Genomic DNA, 21141 nt, shown 5'->3' with positions numbered 1-21141 from the left:
CAGAGGCTTTCTGGCTAGTCTTGCTTCTTTTTCCATAGAAACTTTGGGATCAGCTTTCTATGTTTAGAAAATCTTGGTATTTTTCTTGGGATTGCATTAAATTTATAGAGTAACTTACAAAGAACTGGCACGTATATGATGTGAAGTCTTCCTACCCAGGAATACAATATGCCCTTCCATGTGCTTGAGTTTCCTTTTTGGGAAAAACGTGAAATTTTCTTTCTGTGGTCTTGCATATTGTTTATTCCTAGGTAGTTTCTCTCCTTTGTTCTTACTTTAAAAGGGGCTCTCTCTTCAATTATATCTTTGAACTGCCCATTGTTTATATAAATGAAAGCTTTTAAATTTCTCTGACTAATTTTATACTCAGTGAAGATTAGTTTTAGGGTACTTTCAGTTGACTCTCTTAAGCTTTGTACCATCTTCTACAAATACCAATTTTACCTCCTCCTCTATTTTCAATGTCTCTAAATTCTCTCACATCTGCTATATAATCCTCCCCTAGGTTTTTAAGTTCCTTGAGGACATGAGTTACAGCAGTACATTTTGTATATTTTTCAGAGCACCTGTTAAATGCTCTGCATAGAATGGTAAATTTTTTTAAAGTGTCACATATATATTTTGCAACAAAGTAAGTCTTTCAGTTTATAAATATTTTTCTTGAATTTATATATGAAATTTCAGGCAAAAACTAAAATTTTCAGTCTCAGGTTTGCTTAAACATTCTTGATGATATTTATTCATTGTCCATAGCAGTTTTCCTAAAGCTATGTAGGATTTCATGTAAAAACTACACACATTAGGTATAATGTGAGAGGGGAAATGCTCAGTAAAAGCTTAAAATCAAATAGAGCCAAACCATAGATATTTACATGATGAAATAGAAGGTTAAATTCTATATGTAAGGAAATTAGTCTTCCTCCTTTATAGAGATATTTTTAAAATATTTCCAAACTATAGCAGTTACCTAGACATCAGAAGGATAAATCAGTCATGTGTCTATCTTAAAAATGCTACATCAAATGAGAAGTTCCACTTGATAAAGCAAATGGTTCTTCCCCAGACCATTTTCAAATGTGGTAAAAAAAAAAAATTCTAAACGTCTAAATTAAACGTTCATAAAGTGAAGTAAAGCTAGCAACAATTGTGTGATATAGTGAAATAAGATGAAAATTCAGTGAAGAAGAGACAAAAAGCAGCTCTTAAAACTGCCCAGCAAAATGAATAAATATTTGCAGACTTTCCACATAGGACAGTAAGACACTACCATCCCCCAGTCTAACCCTAACAATCTTTTCAATTCTCATAATGTGGCTCTTTCTCTACCTCAATAACTAATTCTTTCTTGTACCTTATGCTGGACCTGTATCCCTTGGATCTTATATTGTCTGTGTACATACCACACACCCAACTCTCAAAAAATGAGGCATACATTTTCAAACGTGCTAGTATTTTAAGATTACCATCGAAGACCATTAAAGGCAGGTAACTGAGATTTGGAGGTCTAACCAATGTGTTCATAAGACCAGGATATGAATCCTGACCACAATACTCAAATAAAATTAGTGCAATTAGTTTTAATTATTTCTTAGTTGGATAAATACAGGCATACCTCAGAGATATGGCAGGCTCCATTCCAGACCATGAAAATAAAGCAAATATGGCAATAAAGCGAATCACAAATTTTTTGGTTTCCCAGTAAATAAAAGTTATGTTTACGCCATATGATAGTCTATTAAGTAGGAAACAGCATTATGTTTAAAAAAAACAATGTACATACCTTAATTTTAAAATACACCCAAAAATGTCAATAGTAACAGCAAAGATCACTGAGCACAGATCACCACAACAAACAGAATAATAATGAAGAAGTTTGAAATATCACAAAATTACCAAAATGTGACACAGAGACACAAACTGAGCAAATGCTGTTGGGAAAATAGTATGGACAGACTTGCTCGACACAGGGTTGCCACAAACCTTCAATTCGTAAAATAAAACAAAACAATACATGCAAGGTGCAATAAAGCAAAGATCACTAACACAAGATATGCCTGTAAATAAATGTCCTTCTGCAAGGCTAATCAGTGTTAAGTGACAACCTGAGATTATGACTCAAGGTTATTTTAACTTTTGCCTCTTTTGCCCATTCTCAGTTGGACTAGTGCCCCATCAGACACATGCAAAGTTTCCTTTTAGCATTTCTTGGTATGTACATTAAAACAGCATAAAAATTCATCTGAGTTAATAATGGTAAGTGTAGTGATTTGCTTTGAATGTCCCATTAAATTTCTTGAATTAATTATAAGTAACTGGCATGTGCAAGTTTTAGTTGCAAAGTAACCAGAAAACAAATACAGCTGAATCACCTTGAAAAACTGAAGAAGCTAAAAACTTAATATACATTAAAATAAATTTTCTATCAGAGATCATGAATTTGGGGATATTAACTTCTACTGTTTTCAGCATTAGGGCAAAAATGGTGGTGCACAGCTCAAGTTCTCTAGTTCGAGTGTTTCCAAAAGATGCCATAATCAGCTTCAAAAACAACAATAAGAAGAGAGCAAAGATGGTAAGGAAATTCAAGGATACCATTAGCAAAAATTGTGGCATATGAAGAATTTAGAATTCATCATAGAATGCCAAGTAGCTAGAAGCTTCTGTGTAATTTAATGATCACAAAGAAAGACAGTGTTTGGGGGCCAGGGGAGGGCTGACTCTGAAAAAGGTATTAATCTTAGTTACTAAAGGTCACAGAACCAATCTCAATCTTCCCTAATCATGTTAAAACTGACTTTAAATAATGTCAGCATAAGTCATTATTAGGCTAGGGACATCCTCAAACAATTTCATTATTATTAAATACAAGATTTTTTTTCCTTCTTCTTTAAAGCAGTGTTTGGCTTAAAGCTGTTTTTTTTTTTTTTTTTTTTTTTTTTAGCACTACTACAAATACTATGATCCTTTAATAGTATGCTTTAAAATGGCTGTTTTTCACTCCTGGTTCTTAATATTCTGAATCACAAGTCTGGCCAAATTTTATTTTTCTAATTAAACCCACCCATATTCCTAGCATTCACTATCTATAGAAAAAGACAAATAAAAGTCACTTACCAGATTGAATGAAGCTCTCAATCAACACCACACTCTTGAACTTTAGCTCCTAGTTCTACATTTAAGGAAATTCCCCTCACCCCTTATTTTAGAATAACTCTGCTCCACATTTCATAGATGACAATTGCTTACATCTGGCAATTACTCTGTAAGTAATTCTACATTCAGTTACTAATTTTTAAAAGTTTTGATTGGATGAGGCAGCAGCCCAGCTGTACTTCTGGTGAAACAGCGAACCAAGCGCTGAGGAGCAGGGACTGTCAAATGCCAACCTCAAGGCAACAGACTGAAGGTGAGTTCTCAGTGAATTAGCAAGGCCATCTACCTGACAGTCTTCAATACAGTCCATCCAAAATTAGGTCCTTCATAAATAAATTTCTTGCATCACTACTGTTGGCCTCAAAATCTTTGACAGGGAGGAACTACGCAATGCCACTTCTTCAGTTAAACAACATTTTCAGGTTTAAAAATACTATATAGGATTTAACATGGTGGGGGGAGGCTTATATTGTATAGTTTTTGGACAAGAGGAATAATTTTGTCACCCAGGAGAGCCAAAAGTCCTCAAGGCATCTTGCTCCTGCTATATAGTTTTTCCTTTACATGGCTTTTACATTTTGAAGAACTATCACTAGATCATTAAAAGTATTAACCTTTTGTGAATTTGTGCAGATGAGTTAATGCAGATGAATAAAAGTTACTTCTTGGTAACTGGTTCATGGAATTTGTTTTTTTAAAAAAGAAACCAATGATTTCAATCTATATTCTCCCCAAAAGGGCCAAGAAGGGACCTAAATAATTGACCTTTTATACTATAACATCAAAAATATTCTTTAAAGGCACTGGAAAGATTATCAGAAAAGTCCAAGTATTCATTAAGCTTTCGTTCTGAACTATGTCTTCAAGTTCACATAGGGAAAAGGGGACCTATACCCTCAAACTGGAAAGTGCATTTACAAATACATGTATTATGCTATGTCACACTCCCTAAACGGGTCTACTATGACTCAGGAATGGATTGTGTCCTAGGTTACTATCTGGCGGCAAGGCAACATCTGTCAAAGGCAAAGAAACAATACAACTGCTTTTTAAAATGCATTTTTTCTAGGTTAAAAAAAAAAAAAGCAGCCATGTAAACAAGCAAAAGGCATCTGTTTCTTCAACGCTACCCCAAAATTTGGGAAAGCAATTTGGATTCGAGGATCATTTAATTGCCACTTGAAGCTAGGAAACAAGTTATTCTATTCTAACCTGGCTTGAAAATGTATCATTTGCAAGACTCAGAATCATTCTGTCCAGCTTTACCTCAAAATCACTATCAACTTCAACTACTGTCATTCTAATTACCACACCCCAAAAGTTTGACTGGTACGTACTTATCAAATACAGAAATGTGAACATGTGTGTTTGGTTGACCTCATATCCACAGATAAAAGTACTTACATCATAGACTATGGGCAAAGGTCAACAGGTCCCCATCTCTGAGCTCTAACTATAAAGGAAGGCTGGTTCCCCTGCTGTGCGCTCTGGGAACTTAATAAATGAGTAAAATTGAGAGAACAGCCATGATGAGCAGAATGTGTTTTGAATTATTTTAAAGACCATATGGAAACAATTAACAAAATCATGTAAACATGTGCTTAATTTGCTTTCTGAATTATTTTCATTAAAAGTCAAATGTGAATAAATTTGCTGAGCCAGGGCACACACATTTACCTTTGTGTCACAGCACTCACATGCTAAGCTACAGCCTTGACAATGCAGAGAAGGACTCATGAAGTAATTGCTGGGGACATTACAGCGCTCCCCACGTAGGAAAACATACCAACAGAATGAGCGCAACCCAGAATTACACATGTACTAAGGACCTTGGACTTGCTCAACCCTCTCTCCCAGCCCTGTTTTCACAGGGGACATAAATCGGTAAGTTGACTTTTCCTAGAATGCTACCGTTACTCTTTAAGCTTAATTTACAATAAACATAAAACATCTTGAGAGTCAGGTAGTTAACTTCTAGTTCAAGAACTGTCACCACTGACTTAACTTTCTTTAAACAAAAAGTGATTCTGGTTTTTCTTGGGAAGTTGGTCAGTTGATTGAGGACAGAACGTGACATAGGGTAGAAACTGTTTTCAGGGAACTCAAAATCTATAAAGATCAAATATAAATTAAAACAGATATAAGAGATATAGACACACACCAAATTGTTAACAAGGGTTAACTCTAAAGAGGGATGTGGGATGGTGGTAGGAGATGAAAAAGGACTTTTATCCATTTAAATTTTATTTTTTAATGGAGGTACTGGGGATTGAACCTGGGACCTTGTGCGTGCTAAGCATGTGCTCTATGCACTGAGCTATACCCCCACCCACTAGGCTTTTCTTTATTCTGTTTTAAAGGCACAGATCAAACAAGTGTTAAGTTCTGGGAGCATGAAGTCATGTGTGATGTAGCTACTCAAAGTTGTATTTTAAGACTTGTTTTAGTTTACCCTTCTCTTTCCCTCTCAACTATATCTTCCCTCTTTTCCCTTTTTTCCTCAAATCAAAAGCTATTCTGAATAAAGAAAAATCTGCTAAAGTTAATTACTGAATTTTATATATCAGTCAACAGTAGGCCAAAAGTAAAATACTTAAATGAATTGTAGGCAGATGCCTTTCTAATTTCCTGATGCACATGCTTAAGAGAGACCGTGGTTCTATCTTAGGTAAGTACTGGCTTGCATTTAAATTCTGATTCTAATGAAATCCACCTAATTGACCACATTCCTTTGGGGAAGGTTTTATGGAGAGTCAGAAGTTATTTTAAAAGCCAAAACACACCTGAAGAGATCTGGGAGAAAATAAAAAACTGTATCAACATGAGAGCTCCTAGACTTGGTAAGAAAAAAAGCAAGCTGCAAAACATATGCACAGTAAGACACAATTTATGTAAAACTTTCAAATGCACAAAACTGTACTTCTATAGGTAAATATGTATGTATATAAATGCATAGAAAAAAGGAGGTTGAAGAGTATACAGTATAGAACAACTGTTACCAATTAGGAGTGGTACCCAAGGGGCACTTCTACAGTGTCTGTATTTTTTATTCTTCCTAGAATATAGTCTTAGATAATTAAATACAAACTGAGGAACCTTCAAATTTCTAGGGGAGTACTAAGTACAGTTACCTTAAAATAGCTTGCTACCACTTAAGGTACAGTCTAGCTAATACCACTTATGTCTGGTTTTCGACATTATCACACTTTCCCCCTGCTATCCCTCACTTTTCTCTCATTGCTCTACACAAGTTCAAATTCAAGGAAATCCTATTAGCTTTTTCTTCAGCAGTTGATAATGAAGAGATGATACAGTTGCCAGGAAGAATCAAACTCAAAGTGAGAACTGACACAGTGGGAATGAAGATCATCTAAGTAGCCAGGTCCATCTTTTGGCTTTAACGTAATGCAGCTGGGAATATGTACAGTATTCTGAAAAGGACAAGATGCTATGAGAACAAGATTCTTTCTGGGTGTGCCATTTAACATAAACTTGCCATGTCCATTATCTACTGCAGGAAAAAACGCTGCAGTAAAAAGGTTAACATTCAAAAGCACACTCAGCTTCCTCAGAAAAAAGATGATACATAACCCCAAAGAGCACAAGCAGTCTATCAAATTAAAGTGGTATTTGTTTAGAAGCAAAGCACTTTTTGCTTAAAATTGGAATGTCTTTTAAGAGTATTTCTAAATTTTTTTCATTACATATGCTTAATACTAAAGTAGTTACATTTGGGAAATCTTGCTCAGAATTGTGATTAATTTCTTTTCTTGAAAAGGGAATAGCCATCAAAGTCGGACATACGTGTAGCATGAATTCTGGTCCACACCCCCAAATATATTACTCTGCTTTAGTTGATTAAAAATTATAGAACAGCAATTTACTAGAATCAATGCCTATTATGAAATCAAGTAAATATATATGTTCAACAAATCCCAGTTTTTAATTATTAAAATCTAGGTAATGCATTGTGCAATTTAGAAGACAATACTTAAGGATCTACTCAGTCTCTATATCTTTAGAAATTATTATAAGGCTCTTGCAGGTCACTACTATCTACACCCTTTTCTAGAAGATCTCAACATTTTAAATGGTCACAAATTAAGTATTCCCTCTTTATCACACTGTATTTATAAAGAAAACTGAAAATTGTAATGGCAAACGGAGGTCAAAAGATAAATTTCAAAAGTCAAAGGCACAGATCAAATCCTTCCAGAGATAATGTATGTGGTAATTATAAATAAGATAAGTTATACCGCCTGCAGATAATGATCTAGATTCCTGGTAGCATTTACAATATAAAAAATCGTAAATCATATTTTAAAAGAAATAAACAGCAGAACAATTCATTTTTTTAACGTTCTAAATAGTTGGCACAATGCATAACTTGCCTTATTTAACTTGCCTTATTTAGAAACTACCGGATAAAGTGTAGTTTTCAAAACGGTTTTAATAATTGTCAGGCTGTGGAATTTCATATCTACCTGACTCCCATTCTACTGTTCACTACCCTCTTCCCTACCCCAAATTTTATCTTTTTTTCACAGAAAATCTGAAAATGAAATATCATTCTTCTTTTAATGCCAAATAAAAAGTAACCACTAATAATATATGGCTAATATTTTTTAGAAGATTTCAATTTGGCTGTAACAGCCATAGCTTTAGGATATTTTTCAGGAGATATCCCCAGAACAAAACAAATTCGAACACTCGTGTTTCATACAGTAACGTGATGCTTGTTTCTTTTCAGATTACTGTTCACCTCAAAACTGTTGCAATCTACATTTATAAAAACAATAATCTTCCTCTATTATCACAACACAAAACAGGAAGCAAAATACCCATCATCATAACAGAAACAGAAAAGTATACTTTTAATATTCAGACACTTTTTTTAATGACTATCTTAAACCAATTTTTAATTATATGTACTAAGAGTATACACTTAACTAGCTGAAAAATATATTGGTTCTACCCACCTACTACTAATAATACACAACACGGTAACTGTCTTCTTCCTAACAGCACAACTATAAGGACAGGAACACAAAAGGTACGCATTAGAGAGGTGAAGAACTATCAGAGAAACCTCCTCAGCCTTGGTTTATCATCTGTTTATCTTTCCTTGTATACAGTCTGCAACTGACTGGTCCTCTTTCATTAGACTTTCACCCTATTCCTACCTCAAGACCTTTTGGGCTTCAGAGCAAGGACAGGTATGCCACAGTATCTATTGCTGCTACTGAGTTAGTTTAAATTACAAGTTAAAAAAAGAAGAATGAAATGCTTGAGGTTAAGAAAGACACATAGAAACCAGGGGAGAATAAAGCGAAAAAAAAACAAAAAACATGGAGAGTGGTTGTACCCCATCGATAATTATCTGGCAACTCTGGAGCAGAAGCTTCTAGCTGGACTTTGTATCATTAATATAGGGTCAAAAATCAAGGGTACAACTCTCTAATTATCAGGATGTATGACTTTATTTTTTGGAATAAAGCTCAATTTCATCTCTAATTATTTTTAAAAACATACTTCACTCCAGTGGAGAAGAGCTTATTTCCCATGTCCATCTACAACAGTAGAAATGGCAAGGCTTCTTTACTCCACTGAAAGAACCAGGAGGGCAAAACCAATTTTTCCTGGATCTGCGTTCATGATTTCCCCTGCCTCTTTCCAGCCACTGCATAGATAGTAACTTCACAGGAAACCAAGAGACTACACAGTCATCCCATAAAAGAACACAATTTTAGCTTATCTTCCTGCCAACTCTTCCCATCCCATCCTCCCCAAACACAGACGACAGAAAGCGGTGCGTTGAGTCTGGCAAGGACAATAATAAAAGGTAAAATGAGGACTTAACAGAATGCTTAATACTAAGTTAAAATTCTAATATCTTAACATCAAGGTTTCAATCTGTTCAACTTTAACCCATCTGTGAAAGTTACCTGTTTAGTAACTAGAACCTCTTCAATCCTCTTAATTGCTCATGCTAACAACTTTATTGCATACTACTGCTTCTTAAAAGAAGTAAATCCAGGGACCATTCCATTTTATCTTAGACGTAACATTTACTAGTTTTCCAAGCATGACAGAAATGGAAAAATATATATATTAGAACAAGAACAATTTATGTTAATTTCCACAATTTGTGTTCCTTCTGTGAGCAGTGCCTGATTCTATTAAAATTAACAAATTTAAGTTCAGTCCTACACTTAAGGGAAAAAAAAAAAAACCTAGTGAGAGACTAATTTACAAAGTATACAAGAATATAATTTTATAATAAATCTTTCCAGTGTTCGCTATAACTGCATTACTTGAACTGTTTCCCTTCAAAGAAACTCAGAAGGATAGCTCTTATAAAACGAAACAAAACTTTCTGTGTTCATCTCTGGCAAGCAACGAACAAATAACACTTGCTCACAGAGGACCTAAAAGTGCTGTCTCAGGAGCGGAGACTCACTAACATGCCGTACAAATGAGTCTGCCTGAGTGGCTACTATCTCAGCCTTCTTCCTCTCTTCTCACACCAGTGACTCCATCTCACATTAAAACCTAAGAGAAAACTAAAGCCATTGCAGAAGTGAAACTCAGCATTCTCCACTCAAATACTTCTAAGGTAACCATTCTAAAAGCAAAATCGGCAGAAGTCACCTCTTTTATCCAAAAAAAACCCCAAAAAACAAAACAAAAAAAAAACCCAAAGGAACAAAAAACAAACAGAAACCCCAAACCAAAAGGCAAATGCTGTTGTTCAACCATCAGATGGATTTACAGAGGCAAAAAAAATGTGACAACAGCAATAATTCAAGTAAAGTAAATGAGAAAATTTAAACACGCCACTCTCAAGTTAAGACAAAAGTGAAGGGGAGCTATGATCCTTATATCAGAGTCAAAAAGCTTAGGCATTATCACCAAATGTTAATTCACTTTACAGTCATAAGACTACTGTATATATTTTTGCACCTTGCGCTTGTAAAAGCAGATAAAATATTTAATATGTAATTTACAATGTATTTCACCAGCTCAGCATACAGGACGTATACAGATTATATCAAAGTAGTAGACAGTTAGGGGCTTGTGCAAACCCTGCAAAAATAGTACTTCAGGTATCTGCTAATTTAAAAAAATGAAAACAAAAACAGTTTGCTGTTTAGAAGTGATACAATTCAAACTACCACAAAATACAAAGGACTGCAAAAATGTATACCATTCCAACAACATATATAAGTTATTAAATAAAGATTTGATTTAAAAGAATATAAATGAAGCCTTTAAGTAGGTCTTTTCTACATGCATATTATTCCTTATTAAAGAAAAAAAAATATGTAAAAAGGCCATTGGTAATTGCTTTGTTAACATTTGTAGAAAATGCCAATTCTCTGGTCACAAACTCCACTAAGTTTAGCACTTAAGGTCTCTGCAGTGTTATAAACGTAATTTAAAATACTGTTAATTCTATAATTCCATTGGTAAAATAATGTGACTTGGAATATGGCAGTCTTCATGTTGAGAGCAATGATCCACAGTTTGTTTTTTTTAATTTCTTAGGGGTGAACAGTTATCCGGAAGAGCAGCACCCTCCGCCACCGCTCTGGGCTTGAGGTTCATCATCAATGATCTGTACACCTCGCCTTGCAGCTCCTGGTTGACTGGAGCCATTGCCTTTTGCCCTCTCATCCACCTGTGCTGTTTCTATCATCCCTAAGAGAGGGAGAAAGCAGAAATTACTTAGGGTCACAACTGGAATTTTCTCTTTCTGTGACTTCAGTATACCACCATGATAGCCATTTCTGACTTTCAACCAACAAGGAATCTAAATAAAATTAACAGCAAGTGTATTTGTCCACTTGTATAACAGCCACAGTGACATTAATAGAGAAAACAAGTTTTTGATTTGAATAAATGACTGTATACAAGTAGCAACCTTAAGATTTTCCAAATGTACTTACAAATATGTCAAAGAAGTTCAAATTGTTCCAAGTATAAGCAATATTTAGGATAGAAAATTTATTCAACTAGTAATACTTTTAGGCAAATAATATTTGAAAGAGAGTTTAAAATGGAAGAGAAAGAACAAAGATACAGTAGAAAGTTGCTCTGATGATGACAGTGAGACATTGGTGAAAGAAGATATACAGAGATAAATGGAACAGGGTCCAGAAATAGACCCCTATAAATATGGTCACTTAATTTTTGGTATATGTCCCAAATTTATTCAATGAAAAAATAATAATCTTGTTAAGAAACACTAGAATTAGATATTTACATGTAAAAAACAAAAATTCGATCTATACCTCCCACCATATGTAAAAATTAACAAAAAATTATAGACTTAAATAAAAAACAACTTCTAGAAGAAAACACAGGAGAAAATTCTGTAGAAGAAAATCTTTGTAACTTTGAGTTAGCAAAGATTTCTCATATAAGACATAACACAACTCAAAGAAAAACTGATAAATTGAACTTTATTAAAATTTAGAACTTCTGCTCTTTGAGAGACAGTTAAGAAAAATGAAAATACAAGACACAAATTTGGAGTAAATAGCTGCAAAATACATATTTGAAAAGATGAGGAAAGAAAAAAGTCCTTAAAACAGAACAAGGATTCTTAAACTGGAGTCCAGAGACTGCTCTTGAACAACGGTTTCCAAATCGAGGTTATACGGGACAATCCACTGAGAGGAAATTTTTTAAAAAGTACAAATTCTAATTTCTATTTATTTTTCCTCAACCTCTCAAAATTTCTATTTTTAGGTGTGTTTTATAATATGCAAAAATACAAGTACTTGTACATGTTCTTTAATTTCAAAATAAACATATGGAGAATTCTCTATTTTTTTAATATAAAGATATGAGATGTATAACATTTATAAGCCACTGATCTAGAACCCTGGTACTCAAAAGTATGGTCTGAGGACCAGTATCATCAACGCTTGGGTGCCTGTTAGAAAAGACAAACTCAGGCCTACATCAGGCGCACTTTATCAAAAAATGCATTTTAACAAAATCTCCAAGTGACTGATATGTAGCGCAGTGGTGCTCAAATTTTAGTATCAGAATCATAAAGAGGGATTCTGGACACCACCTCCGGAGACTCTGACTCAGGAGGTTTGGGGTAGGGCCCAAGAATATGCATCTCTAACACATCTGAGGATGTTAACGCTGCTGCTCAAGGGCTGCGCTTAGAGAATCACTGCTCCAGAAGGATTATGAATAACCTTCAGCTCTACATAAAACTGAAATTTACTCCAAAATTTGTGTATATGTACATTTTTCTAGAGAGAAAAACCATCATTTCATCAACTTCTCAAAAGAGTCAGGTCTATAACTTCAAGGATTATATATCATTTGATACAATCATTCCAATCCATTATTCTGTAAACTAGGGTTTTCTTAAGTATGGTATGCATCCTATTGGTGATATGAGAAATGACTTTCAGGTTGCATACAACAAACATTTTTCTTTCGCTGTTCTTAAATTTTTTAATATGGAAAATTTCAAACATATATAAAAGTAGAAAGAATAGCATAATGAAAATCTGTATGTCCATCATACAATTTCATCCGTACTTGGGAGGCATCTCTACTGTTACTTTAAATCAAATTTCAGACACATAATTTTATTCACAGATTATTTTAATACAAATTCTAAAAGATCAAAATTTTTTTAAAAAGTAAGAACTCTTTTTTAAGCATAACCAAAACACCACGAGCACACCTTAGAAATTTACAATAATTTCTTTTGTGGGGAGTGGTAATTAGGTTTTCGGTATTTTTATTTATTTATTTTATGGAGATACTGGGGATTGAACCCAGGACCCCGTGCATGCTAAGTGTGCACTCTACCACTGAGCTATACCCTCCTGCCCCACAATAATTTCTGAATATAATCAAATATCCAGTGAGTGTTCATATAGCCCCAACTGTTTCACAAATGTTCTTTTTCACTCATTTGTCAAATTAGGTAGGGTCCAAATAAGGTTCCTCCACTGCAACAGACTGTTACATCTCTTAAATCTGTTCTACTCTGTATATTCCTCTTCCATTTTTACTTTTAATAGTAACACATTTATTTTATTAAATATTTAGCACATACTACACGATTTCATACCATTGATTACTGCTTGAAATAGGGGAAAAGTAAGTATTTACGCTTCAAAAAGTTAGTTTAAAATATTAAGTAAGTAGTAATACTAGTAGACGTGACAAATTATCAATGCAGTCAGAAACGAACACTGTAAAGCATCACTTTGGAAATAGGGTATTTTTAAAAGAGCCATATCTAAACATACTAAATCTAAATATACCTACTTTTACAAAGGTCAAGAAAGAGTTCCTCAATTCCTTTGTTCTGTTTGGCTGAAGTATGGTAATGTTTTGCTCCCACAGATTCTGCATACCTTAAAAAAAAAAAAAGAAAAAGAAATCAGGGATTGATGTAAAAAAAAAGTTTCATGTTTTTGGCCTATTTAAATTTTTTTTACAGTAGCAATTTTAGTTTATTATTACTAATTCACCTAGGTTTAGTGAAATTAAGATCATATAACCACTTAATCTCTCTATATTGAACCAACTTTTAAATAAAAACATAAGTATAATAAGACTTGAAATTTTTATAAGTTAATTTGGAACCCAAATACTTTAGTTTTTGTGACTCACTGACCATTTGGCCATGATAGTTTTCTTCTGCATTACTCATATTTTTTACTGAAACCAGAAAGAGAAGTGAGAATCGAGTATCTTTAAATATCACCAGAAGTCCAGAAATTACCAATGTAATCATGCTTCACTGAATCCAATAGCTCAATCTATATTAAGAGGTTTGAGTTACACCTAAATGGTAAAGAATACTGTGCAAAGATGACAATTGCTCACAGGGAGTGACTAGGGGAAGGAGAGGCGAAGGGATAACACTTACGATTCTGCTTCTTGAGTGGAAACATGTCTCTCCTTCTCCAAGTCTATTTTATTACCTAATTTGAAAAAGTAAATGCCAATCTTTAATATTGATTCATTTTTATAATGAAATTAAACCAATTATAAATATCCAACTGCCATTTTAATCACCTGGGAAAATAATTCAAACTCCCATCAGCTTTCTCAATGTCCTGAAACTATAAAGTTAACTCCCATGATGGAAAGGCTGATCATCACTGTCAAGGTGAATGCCCCAACCTTCCTCAAATGGCTCAATGCATATCCCTTCTGAAGCTGCAGCCTCTGTCAGACAAGTAACTTTTCCAAAGAGATAGACACTATTTTTGATTTATGGTAGAATAGGGATTAAGATTCACCAGGGAACCCTAAGGATAAACCTATATAGTTCTTAGCCAAGTGTAATGGTCCCCAATCAACTTAGAGTCAGTCAATAATTAAGCAAGGCTACCTTATTGCTCATGAAAATATACCTGGCTAGCCTCTTGGATCCTAAGAGTATTTTGGATTTCTGGATGATATGAACTGGTTAGAGAAAGCATTACAATGCATGGCTTTTGAAGCACTTCACCACTGCAGGGGAAGGAACTGTACTGTTTGTTTGAAAACATGAAAAGAATTTAGTTTATGAACAGCATGCAGATTAAATGACTGAAAGTAAGTTTACCTCTCCTTAAACAATGGAACCAAACTGAGATTATGCTAAAAAGCCCCTAGAATAAAAGTGAAGAAACAGCAAAATGCAGATTTCTTACTAAATACAGGGTAGAGATTAAAGTGAGCAGGCTAGACACAGTGCTAAAGGCAATGGAAATAACAGACAGGAAAGGGGAAAAACACCCTAAGAAAGGAAATGTCAAACACACATTTTCATTTCTTTTATTATAACCTACAGGGGTAAAGAAAGAAAACCTTGTGATTAAAGTCATTTTTTCTTGGGACCTTAGAGATTTGAGAAGACAATTTCAGATAAAGCACTGAAGTAAGCACCCAATGAGGGACACAGTGCTCAGAACTGAGAAGTGCAAGCCCAGAGGTCCTGTGCACGGAGGACCTCAAATAATCTGGGAAACTAACTACGAGCAGCTGTAAGCAACGATTCGCCATCGCAGACTAAGGCTGAGGGGGAAGCAAGCGGACATACTAAAGTTCAGCGGGTACTAACAAATTCAGTAATGAACTCTTCCTTCTTTGAACAGTTATCAGTCTCCCTCAGTGAGAAGACACATATTAGTTCTGATTTCTCACATTATACTTCGTCAATAAAATTTTTAATTTGCTGAATACTACAACCGATATATCCAACAATCACCAGTGGAATAACAAGTTGTTTTATGCTATGAAGAATGCAAAAAGCACCACCTAGTGGCAGGTGGCTCCAACAAACAGAGGCACAAGGTGCCACTGTAAAAAGCTGAAACAGGAGTCTCCTATAGGCAACCAGGAAGCTCTGGCTGCAATTAACTAAAATCCTATGAGTTGGTTTTTTAGATCTTTAACACCTCTTTTTTCAAAATCCACCAGAATTACCAACATCTATTAAAAAATGAGAATAGGGAAAGTGAACAATCACCTTACCATCACAAATGAGTATTTGGGAAAAATTATTCAGACACTGCTTTATTATTTAATAACATTTTAAACTTAACCAACTGAAAGTCAGTTATCATTAAAATAGCTATTTTAATGACATAATTATTATTTTAAACAAAAAAATCCCTCTACTAACTACTATTTCTTTGAAACATCAGTGTCATAACAGATTGACAGCACAGACTAAATCACAGAAAACTGCCTGTGAGTGACTGGCAGTTTTTAGCTTAAAGTTTTAAGACCTTTTTAGCTCCTATGTTCTTTTAAAAGCAAGAGAGCTAAAACATTACAGCTCTGAGACTCATATCTGTTTTACTGCTACTGCACAGCTACACTGGGAACTTTCTAACTGGCTTAAAACATCTGAAAACAAGGACAACCACCAAAGCAAGCAACTCCTTGAAAGTCCTGGAAAGGTTAGGGGAGAAAATGGGTGAAGCTACTGGAGAGAGAGGAAAAGGCCACCCTGCTAAGAATAGTAAAAACTTCATCTTCTTCAAAATACCCATCGGAATTAGTAAGATGGAAGGGACATACTGCTAAGGGCAGATGATCTAGTAGCGGTAAAGAGCTAGAACCATATTTTGCTTAGACTAGATGGTGTATGGCCTAGTGGAAAGAAGCTTTTGTAAGTCCTGGCTCACTTCATAACTATAAAATTTTGGGCAAATGATTTAACTCCTTCTTAGCCTCACTTTGTACAAACTAACAAATTCTGCAGGGTTGATGTGAAAATAAGATACAGGTAAAAGGACTAGTACATGGTAAATGTTCAATAAACAGTAGTTACCAAAAATAGTCACATCCATCCCAGTGAATGATCAAATGGAAAGTCAATATTGTTATGAGAGAATTAAAGTCCATGATAATTAAAATTTCTACCATGACCCTGACTGCCTTACCTAGTTTACTTAAACCAGCTCTGTTTTACACATTATCAGAGGCTTAGATAAAAGTCTAGAAGGTTCAGTATCTAATTTACATATGAAAAAGCTAGCAGATTATAGACCAAAAATCCAGAAACATATGACAAGTTGAAATTTCTACACTTAGGTTTAAATGACTTAATTATGTAGGAAGCTGGGAAACAACTGACAGAAGAGCAATACTTACAAAAAAGGAATTCAGATGTTTGTTAACTATATGTATAAAAGAGACACTGAGTTGAAATGGCTGCTAAAAGTGTATGCAACCTTGAGCAATGTTGGTAGAAGGACAGTGTGAGGATTTAAAAAAAGGAGCCACGGTATATACACTGACTCAACAATGTCTGGAGTCTAGCGTTCATTTCAAGTGTAGGAAACACACTAGTAACTGAAATAAGCCTAGGAAAAAATAACCAGGATGATGAGAACGTCTGAAAGTTAGGCCAAGTGAGAAACAGCTGAAGATCTAGAGAAGATTTTAGGTGAACCATCCAAGTAGGTTTCCAATGTCTGAAGGGCTGTCTTATGTAAAGGGAAAGGAACAAATATTTGTTAAATGCCTTCTCTACGCCTAGTGTTTTCTAAATCATTATTTAATCTTTACTACAATCCTGTGAGGCAGTATTCTTTTGAAGTTAGAAATAAAACAGAAGAAAGAATAAACACTGAAGTACTTTAAAGAACGAATGAAAATCAAGAGGTGGGAAAAATAATGCAGCTGTCCATCAATAGGAAAAGGATAAACTGTGGAATATTCACAGCATTAGAGAGCACCAGAACGAAATGAACTACAACTATATATAAGAACACAGAGGAATCTAGCAAACATAATGTAAAGACAAAAAAAAGACGAAACAGCATCCATACTGTATGAGTCCATGTATATGAAATTCAAAACAAAACTAGTCCATTAAGTAAAAAGACCAGCTCATGTTTGGGGGTGGGGGACGGTGAGGGGAAGACAACTGGGGTAGTGCTGGGATGAGAAAGAGTAGGGCAGGGCTTCTCCTGTACTGGTTACACACATATGTTAACTTTGTGAAATTTTCCTTTTGTGCTCAACAGGCTCTCAAAATTCTTCCAACTCTGAATTACAACTAAAATTCTGTGTCACTCTTGCCAATGGAAAAGACGAGAGAGTGAGAGCTTTTTACACTTTATACCAATCATTAATAAACATTATAAAATATTAAAGGAGATGTGTCTAACCATACTTGAGGCAGTAAGCTATCAGATCCAATGTGACTGAACCTTCTTAGAATATGAACATGAAAAATACTGAATTTTAAGCTTATTTACCCAGCTAATTTATTTTAAATGTTACTTTGTAACTTTGGTCAAGTATCCAAGCTCTTGAGGGTTCTCTGACTTTCTTAAGAATATGTTAGGTACTTCCTCCTCTCTTCTGAGAGACAACCAGAATCCCAAATAATCAGTTCTTCAGTCATTCACCTCCTGCGGACACTTCCACTGCCAGTAAGTCCACACACCAGATGAAGGCAGGCTATCTCACTAACGCATGACTGGCTGCAGCTCTGGCCCCTCACCCCTGTGTGGTCTACCACTCCTGTTCTGGTCTGAAACACCCCCTCCCTCTACCCTGACTCCTAGCATCTAGACTAAAAGGCAGCCCAGATCACCTCCTGCTCTTCTCCCAAACTTGCGCCCTGATATGGACCAGTAAAGTTAACCAATCTAATGGTGAAAAAAATGTAAGAAAAACATAAACTCAAGTTAAAAATAATTCTTAAGGCTAAAAGCAGAATTAGACCACGCTGGCCATTTCATTCTATGTCCTTTAGTAAAACTACCCTGGTTTCTCCCAGGCCACTCATCAGTTACAAAGAAGGGAAGAGAGAAAACAGCCTGAGGCCATTCAACGTAAAGATGAGTAACAGAAGCACAAGCGTCTGAATGACATCAGTGTGAACCCCATCTCTGATAGCTGCATGACACTGAGCAAGTTATTAAGTCTCTCCAGGGCTCAGCTTCCTCTACAAAGCCCTCACTCACAGGGCTGTGAGGGTACAAGAGAGAATGTTTACTGAGTATACAGCACAGTATCTGGTACCCTTTATTGCTCAATAATTAGCTGCTATATCATAGAAATAATAACCTACAGAAAAAGGGAAGCAAAGAGAAATTCCAGAAGTCTCAGAGTGAGTTCTGGAGTCCGTATATTTTACCCATTAAGAATATTCCTCCAGATATAACACTGTAAACTAATTATACTTCAATTAAAACAAATGGAAAAAAATAATTAAGAATACTCCTCGACCCTACTATATCATGATCTACTTATTTCCTTGGAGTCAAATTTGCCCTTAATTCAAAAATGCTTATAGTTAAGTGTATAAAACAAGAACACCAGCTTAAGTCATTAATTTTAATCATTTTGTAAAGCAGTTGCTGAGCTCTTTTTTTCTAAAATAATCTCATGGTGAAAACCTAAAGGTCAAATTAAGGCAAGGCCAGGGGGACTAAAGCCCTACATGCTTAGTGCCTCCCATTGGCTCCACAAGGCATTCCTTGAAGGACAGATGTTTGAATCTCCTGGAGGATCACTTTCAAATCCTAAATTATTCTAAAATAGTAAATCCTAAAATACCATTCTTCTTTTCTCATGTAACTTTAAAATGAGAATTACTTATTTACCATTCTTTAATAAAGTGTTAAGGAAACAAAGGACATTTTTAAAAAGTAATGAAGCTTACCAACTATACACAAACAGATTTCATTTCCCAACATTTTCCGCAATTCTTTGACCCAGTTTTTTACCTGTGTATACAAAAGAGTAAATATTAAAACAAATCCTGTTACAATGACTACCATTACAACACTCCAAAACTCAACATTGTGTAAATACCTCAAAAGTTTGTCTAACAGCCCGCATATTTTGTTACTAGGAATGACTCACTGTAGGATCATTTATTGCCAGATTGATTATATTGCAAATCACACACACACAACCATCCAATGGAAAGATTTCTCTCTATATCTACATGTAAGTATGAACAAAAGCACCTCAAATTACAAATTTTCATAAATCCAAGAAAAGCTGTACACCAGAGCCAAAGTGTGTCAGTTCTAGCCTCTGATAACAAATGCCTGTACAGAGTCACCTTGGACTTAAAAACACATAAGCTTAATTAAATTATTTTATAACCAATTGGTTCCAAAATAGAGGGCATAGGAGCTTCTGTGTCACACAAGTAAAAGAAAAACAAAACGATATGGGTACCAAAAAGACTAAAATAAAATTTCATCCTTTGGTATATGACAGGCTTTTTCAACCTTGGCACTACTGATGTTCTGGCTTAGGTAACCCTTTGTTGTGAGGGTCCCTCCTGTGTATCGTGATGCTTAGCAGCATCTCTGGCCTCCTGTCGACTAGATAGCAGTACCACCCTCCAGCTGCGACAATCAAAGATGTCTTTAGATGTCCCCTGATGGAGAACCACTAGCAAATGGATTCTTCACTATGGATGCAGCACAGCAGTGCAGTTGGAGTAAACTGAAGTTAAGTAATCTTTTCAACTCATGATTTTAAACAAGTTGATGACAATGAAACAGGAAAAAGCATGGGATACCTCCTCTCATTTTTTGTAATGGAATTTAATGTGTATGTAATCAAATCACAGAGAACTTACATATCTTCCTGAAAAAATACACACACACATAAATTACAGAAATTACATAAGATATGTGTGGTAAGCATTTACTGTGTACATGTTCCTATGCACAAAGTAACAGTTTCACACTTCTCTGCAAGAATGCGGAAGAACTGGGGGAGGGTATAGCTCAGTGGCAGAGTGCATGCTTAGCATGCACAAGGTCCTGGGTTCGATCCCCGGTACCTCCATTTGAAAAAATAATAATAAAATAATCACAGAAAGAATGTAGAAGAACCATCTTTAGTAAACTCAAAATCTTTATAAAAACAAAGGTAATCAGTATCAATACCTTATCTCTGTAACAGCAGTACAGTAGTCTCAGTACAGCCCCATTTTTTTGTTTCATTAACATGTATGTGTCACATTTTCTGAGAAGCATTTAACTTCCACCCCTAGATGATTTCACATAAGAAAAATTTGACAGTACTGGTATAAAATGTACAACTTCAACTCTTCGAGGGAAATATGCCAGAATCCAATTAGTATTACCACACTCCCTGTACATACAGTATCACGATGCACTAAATCTAAGATATTTTTAAAAAAATACTTATTCGTCTGCAATCAGATCCCCCTTCACAGACACCCTATTCATTACCCCCATACATTCTGTGGTGAGTTAAAGATGGTCATAGACTCTTTGCCAAGTCTGTTTCCTCTCTCTTTTGACTCTGGGCTAGCCTTATAACTGGCTTTGACCAGGAGAATGTGGCAGAACTAATGCTATGCCAATTCCAGGCTAAAGCCTTAAGAAGGTCCGGTAGCCACACTCTTGGGATCCAACTATCATACAAGCAGCTTAGGCTACAATAAGGAATAAGGAGAGTCCTAGAGGATGAGATACCAAAAAGAGTGAGAGG

General features: G+C 35.1%; 1 protein-coding gene across 1 annotated transcript in view; it reads right to left on the bottom strand.

Annotated features, from left to right (window-relative positions):
* Positions 1-1557: 1557 nt before the first annotated feature.
* Positions 1558-21141, bottom strand: part of RAB21 (RAB21, member RAS oncogene family) — a 33689-nt gene continuing 14105 nt past the window's right edge. The window contains exons 4-7 of the mRNA XM_010988219.3: positions 19322-19385; positions 14072-14126; positions 13465-13553; positions 1558-10854 (exon numbers count right to left, since the gene is read on the bottom strand). Of these exons, the coding sequence (XP_010986521.1) occupies positions 10712-10854; positions 13465-13553; positions 14072-14126; positions 19322-19385 (351 nt within the window). The 3' untranslated portion in view covers positions 1558-10711. The remainder of the gene's footprint in view (positions 10855-13464; positions 13554-14071; positions 14127-19321; positions 19386-21141) is intronic.

The sequence above is a fragment of the Camelus dromedarius genome, chromosome 11 (assembly GCF_036321535.1).
Source record: "Camelus dromedarius isolate mCamDro1 chromosome 11, mCamDro1.pat, whole genome shotgun sequence".
NCBI lineage: Eukaryota > Metazoa > Chordata > Mammalia > Artiodactyla > Camelidae > Camelus > Camelus dromedarius.
Note: the sequence above shows the minus strand (reverse complement) of the source record. Positions and strands in the feature narration are given on the sequence as shown.